This window comes from Hemiscyllium ocellatum, chromosome 4, assembly GCF_020745735.1.
Source record: "Hemiscyllium ocellatum isolate sHemOce1 chromosome 4, sHemOce1.pat.X.cur, whole genome shotgun sequence".
Classification (NCBI taxonomy): Eukaryota; Metazoa; Chordata; class Chondrichthyes; order Orectolobiformes; family Hemiscylliidae; genus Hemiscyllium; species Hemiscyllium ocellatum.
Window position 1 is genome coordinate 6,723,776 of NC_083404.1, and position 6,000 is coordinate 6,729,775.

General features: G+C 39.8%; 1 protein-coding gene across 1 annotated transcript in view; it reads right to left on the minus strand.

The window, feature by feature from the left end:
- The window catches only part of vcpip1 (valosin containing protein (p97)/p47 complex interacting protein 1), a 28,203-nt gene extending 22,441 nt beyond the window's left edge, over positions 1–5,762 (minus strand). The window contains exon 1 of the mRNA XM_060822681.1: positions 2,975–5,762. Within this exon, the coding sequence (XP_060678664.1) occupies positions 2,975–5,582 (2,608 nt within the window). The 5' untranslated portion in view covers positions 5,583–5,762. The remainder of the gene's footprint in view (positions 1–2,974) is intronic.
- Positions 5,763–6,000: the final 238 nt, after the last annotated feature.

Genomic DNA, 6,000 nt, shown 5'->3' on the forward strand with positions numbered 1-6,000 from the left:
GATAGGAAAACTGGACTTTGCAGATTTTTGAAAAAGGTTTACAGTCTCGAAATGTTAGATTTTAAAACAGAGGCCAGTTATTTAATTACAACAACAAAAATAAAAATTGCTGGAAAAGCTCAGCAGGTCAATTAACTTGGTCATAAAAATATCTACATGAAGGATATCTGTGAACCAGATAGGTTTTTAGGATGATTGACAATAGTTTCATTTACATTAGAAGAATTCGTCCTGATTTATCAATTTTTTAAAAAAAATCTACTTGCTTCTCTTATGGGATTTGAATCCATATGTCTAAAGTATTAGCCTGTGCCAATTACAGCTAATGTTACAACATATCAAAGTTTAACCCTTCTCACATCTGAGGAAGGGTCACTCAACCCAAAATGTTAACTCTGATTTCTTTCTACAGATACTGCCAGACCAGCTGAGCTTTTCCAGCAATTTCTGTTTTTGTCTCTGATTTACAGCATCCACAGTTCATTTAGTAAGGTGGCGTATTTAGTAAGATGGTGTATTTAGTAAGGTGGTGTACGCTTCTACTGTATATGTCTAAGTTAATAAAGAAGTGCAGAGTGATTAGTTCCAGTTCTATGCTTCACTAACCAGTTTTCTGGAATATAACCTAATTGAGCAGTCATTACTTTGTGGGGTAGAGAATTTCCAACAAGTCACAACTTTGGAGTGAAGAAAGGTCCCCTTACCCTACTTTAAATGCTTAAACCCTTATTCTCAAACTGTTCTAGTCTCCTTAGATAGAGGATAAAGCCTCATAACACTGACCCTGTCAAGCCCTTTAAGAATCGTCTAAGCTTCAATTAGAGCAGCTCTCATTCTTCTAAACTATGGAGATTGAATGTCTGAGCTACTGAATCCCACCTTATAGAATAACCCTTTCATTTCAAACTGTATGCAGCTCCACCAGCAGAAGCTCAGTAACATCCAGGGCAAAAAAGGCCCACTTGAATGCTACCCCATTCATCACGGGTGGCTACTAAGGCTAAAGTGTGTACTTCCTACAAATTGCACTATAACAACTCACCTAGATTCCTTCAATAGCATCTTCCAAACTCATAACCTCTACCATATTAAAAAAAAGGACAGCAAATACACAAGAACACCTCCAGCTGCAAGCTCCCTTCCCAGCCACACATCATAGTGACTGAGAACTACATTGTGGTCCTTCACCTTCGCTGTGTTAAACTCTTTGAACTCCCTTCCCAACAATGCTGTGGATGTACCTTCCCCCCCAAGGACTGCAGTGATTCAAAAGGGAGTTCACTACCACTTCTTCAAGACCATTACAGGTGGACAATAAATACTGACTAGCTAGCAATGCCTACAGCCCATTAATTAAATATAAAAAAACAATTTCTGCTACTGCCCACTACCCAAATTCCTGCTGGAATTGCAAATGTAATAATTTTAGTGTAGCAGTGCAACAATTGACTGACCTGTGCTGAAAATAGCACAGTCGCACTGAAACAAACTTTGGAAACTGCTGTTTCCTCCAAATAAGATGAAACTACCTTAATTAACAGAAAATTAAAAACAAGAAAATTGTTGTTGGGAGAGGAAAGAACAACTTTAGTATCAGAATGCTAAAATCATTATATTCCATCAGGACATTTATTTCAATTTTCACATAAAATGGACAGAATTGGAAAATTTTCACCATAATATGGTTAAATGTTCCAAAATCTAATAGAATCATGCTTTTTCAGTCATCTTAAGCTTGGGGCCTTCATAATATGCCTGGATTTACTTCCACTGCAATAATAACAGAAGTTTGAACTTTGAATCATGGCATACACAAAAAGTGCAAAGGTTCAAGGCTTCAGATATGAATGCGGCCTGTAAAATCGGACCGGTGTTCAAACAGACTCTTCAAACCTTCGCTAATCATATAAACTACAATATTTACAAAACATACGAATAACAATAAGTAAAAATCAGTGAATTGTTTGTTTTACTAGTTAAGTGTATCTGAATTAAGTAATTTTCATCCAATGTTCTATCCCATTTCTGCACCTAATTTATATTACCGCAAAGATACCCAGTGAGCAAGAAGTCTTAAAAGACCTTAAAAAGAAACAAATTACACCAAAGATGTGCAGGTCAGGTGAACTGGTCATGCTAAATTGCCCACAGTGCGAGGTGCACTAGTCAGAGGGAAATGGGTCTGTGGACTGGTTGAGCAGAAGGGCCTGTTTCCACACTGTAGGGAATCTAATCTTAACCATTTCTCATCTGAACATTCAAATGATTGGATGAAATTATCAAATAATGCATATGTTTACTAATCAATGTGGAAATATAATTCTGCTAATTACATTTGAATATGATGTCAAAGACGTAAACACAGAAAACAGTATAAACATATTAAGTTCTGGAACAAAGTTAATAAAACTAATACTCTATTAATGCGCAACAAATGTTAATATATTTTGTAAAGTGAATTTGCAACAAAACCACGATGCAGTCTGTTCTACTGTCCCAAAAACATTTGACATCACACAACCTAATTAAGATCAAGTAACAGCCGGATGGTGATATATTAACTTTGACACATCATGGTACCGACTGCATCATTGCTCTCTTGCTTCGCACTTGCTGCTTACAACATCAAAACACATCCTCAAGACATATGCTCACAAACTCAGAAACACAGAGTTATAGCCTTGCAGCATTTCTTAAAAATAATTTGGATAATAAATATACTGTTCCCTGTTTCACAATATTAATAATGCGAAGCAAAATAATCTATAACAATTCAAACACAAAATGTGAACTTTCCTGTAATCTTTCACTCTCCGGTGTTGATTGACCTAATATATTTTTAGCATTTATGTCAGCTTTCCACTTTTAAGTTTTCTTTTCATTTTAATAGCTCCCAGTTGCAGAATCCTATCACAATAATATTCCTACATAAGTTAATCAGAATTAATAAAAATAAGATAATGTAATTTCTCACCCATTAAGGTTGCTATAAGGCAGAGGGAAGACATTTCAAGATCAATATGCTCTTGCATCTCCTTAACGGAAGCTCTACCAGATGCTTCAGGTTCTTCAGTTTTCCAGGAATGAGCTGCAGATGTTGAAGCTGCAGGAACAGATTCCTTGCTGTCTTTCAGAATCTCCACAGAAACACAATCACCGTGTTGCAGAGGCAAAACCTCATTCTCCCATCCCACTTTAGGTGCGTGCAGTTCCTTCAGAGGAAAGCCATGCCGTATACATTGCAAACGCGGGGGAAGGCTAAATTCTTTAGCTATGCTTTCTTGAAACTCAGAAAATGTTACAGATGCTTGAAGGGTCAGTGTTGCCTGTCGTCCATCACTGGTGGTTACTCTAATCTTTTTTACTTTGGATGGTGATGTGGAATAAGGGGACTTAATGGGAGTGGCTGGAGCAGACGATGACCCATCTTTTACAATTCCAGGAGAGGATGGTTGGCCTGGTACCTTCTGATCTTGGCGTAATTTGTCAGTTTTCCGCTTTTGCACAGTAGCTGCATGGTCGGTAATATTCTGCTGAATACCTCGTTCAGTTTTGCTCATGTTCAGTTCTTCTTTATGCAGAGTCTTTGATTTCTGACCCATTAAAATTATTTTGGTTGGTAAATGTGGTTCTGATGCCGGTTCATCTTGCAAGTCACCAACTCTACGACTGTGTGCCCCTTCAACAGTGACCGGAGTATATTCATCAGGATTTTTTTTAGCTGTATGATGTAATATAGTGTTAACAACCTTCTGAATCAAAATTTCACTTCCAAATTCACCAGGAAAATGCTTAGTAACAAGCTTCATAGCAACATCATAAACATTGCTGTTTAGCGTCACATCGCTTTCATACTGAAACCAATAAACAGTTTCTCGAACCACCCTCCCATTCCATTCCAAAGTTATTGGGAATGCCTCAGGTAGGTTATCATATTCCTTTCCTTCCCAGAAATGCTTGTAGCCACAACCACATTTACCTCCAGCAGATCTGGTATTAGTTCGATCTCCATCTAAATACACAGCAGAACCATCCCCTTTGACATGGCGCATAGAAGTACCATGACACCAGTTGCAAGATGTTAAGTGACTCAAATTGTAATCTGGCACCAGTACATCTTCTTTAGGGTCGTATGAGCAAACCAGATGATTGACAGGAAAGCTGTAATTTTTGTCTGGTTTCAGTTGGCCATAGGTGCTTGTAGCTAAGTTGTACAGCTTTCCTCCTGGAGCTAACCATTCAGCAGGCACATGAAGTTCAGAAAGAGCACCACAAATCAAACATTTCTGCAAACGATTTTCAATTACGGCCTTCTTTGCAGCTTCAGTAACGTCTTCAGGTTGTATTCCAATCACCCCTGTCCTTCTGTATATATACTGATGAACATCTGCTACCAGAGAAGGGTGAATATCATGTATCTTCAAGAAAATTTCTTCCATGGCAGCAACTAGCCTCTGCAAGTACTTGTCCTGCAAACTTCGGTCACCTCCTAAAATACAGTTGTCATCTTCAAACTGGATGTACTTCCGAATAAGCTCCTGTGGTACACCCCAAGCTTTGGGCAACAGTTTCAAAGGAAGCCTTGGTAAAGGACCCCTTTTTATCCCAACCAAAGGTATATAATGGTTGCGTCCTGAACTGCTCCATGCAATACAAATAGGTTTATTTAGCTGTCCATCCTTACCCCAACATTTTTCTGCAGGGACTAATCCTGGGAGAAAAGTAGCTGAATAATCACCACAACTTCTCATTCCACTCAGGGAATCCAACAAAATTATTGGACGATGTAACACATTGGCCAACCCAAAGATATGAATATTACGCAGACCTAAAGGTACTCCTTCAGGGGGAACAAACAAAGGATCACACTCGTTAATGATATCCTCCCATTCTGCTGCATCAATGAAATCATGAAATAATGCTTTGTAACGATCCAGGTTTACCTTAAAATGTTGTTTGAGATTTTCACGCAAAGCATGCCAAAAAAGTTCTCTTCCTACTAAAGCCCTGGACACAGCATGAACTAAACAATGACCATCACCATCCACATGTACAGGGATTAAACGCTCTTGATTACTATTTGCCTTCTTGATTTCCTCAAGGGTATCGTGGAGGTATAAGAGACTCCCTGAACGGTCTTTTCCATAACCCATAGTCCCAATATGCTCTGGATCAATAAGGAAAGCTCTGTCACCCAACAGGGCACAATCAAACATTTCCCCTTGGTTCATCGCTTTCAAGAGCTTGGCTTTCCCAGTTTGCTTATCCATGCCATACCGGGTCAAGATGGGAGACAGCAGTTTACAGTGGTAATTGGACAGTCCCATCACTTTCACCATTTCCGTGCCCTTTTTTGGGGCGGTGACTCCCAGCAAAGCATTCCTCAGCAGGTTGTGCAGCACCACATCTGGGTCGGTGACTTCCTCGATATTGACTAGATTTCTTTGTTCATGGCGCTGGCCGCATTCAGTACATTCTATACTGACTCCATAGGCTGGGAAAAACAGCCGAGCCTGGCACTTGGGATCCGGACACGTACCCGACAGAATACGTTTGTCTTTTTTCTTAGATCCTTGCAACATTGTTTCATTGATTATACCTGATTATAGTAAAACCAGCCTATGTAATATATATATGTATATATAGTCGTTAATGCTCACAGTGTCATAGTCAGTTGATAATGGGAAAGACTGCTCCTATCACCAATATTCTTGAGTGGGAGACGAAACACGGAAGTACTCAGTTTCCTCCTCTTTCTCCTTCCACCCTCAGTTTCCGTTATGAAACGAAACGAAACGAAACAAATCCCTTTTACTGAAGCAGGAGACAGCGGTGAAGAAAGAGAGAGGGAGGGCAGGTTGATGGACTGTGGGGAGGGCAGATACGCATGCGCCGGGGTCGCGCCTCCTCTTGGGAATTGTAGTCTCCTGCCGAGCCCATGGCCGTCGGCCTTGCGGGTGGAACCTGAGGCGTTCGGACTACAAGTCCCAGAGCGCATTG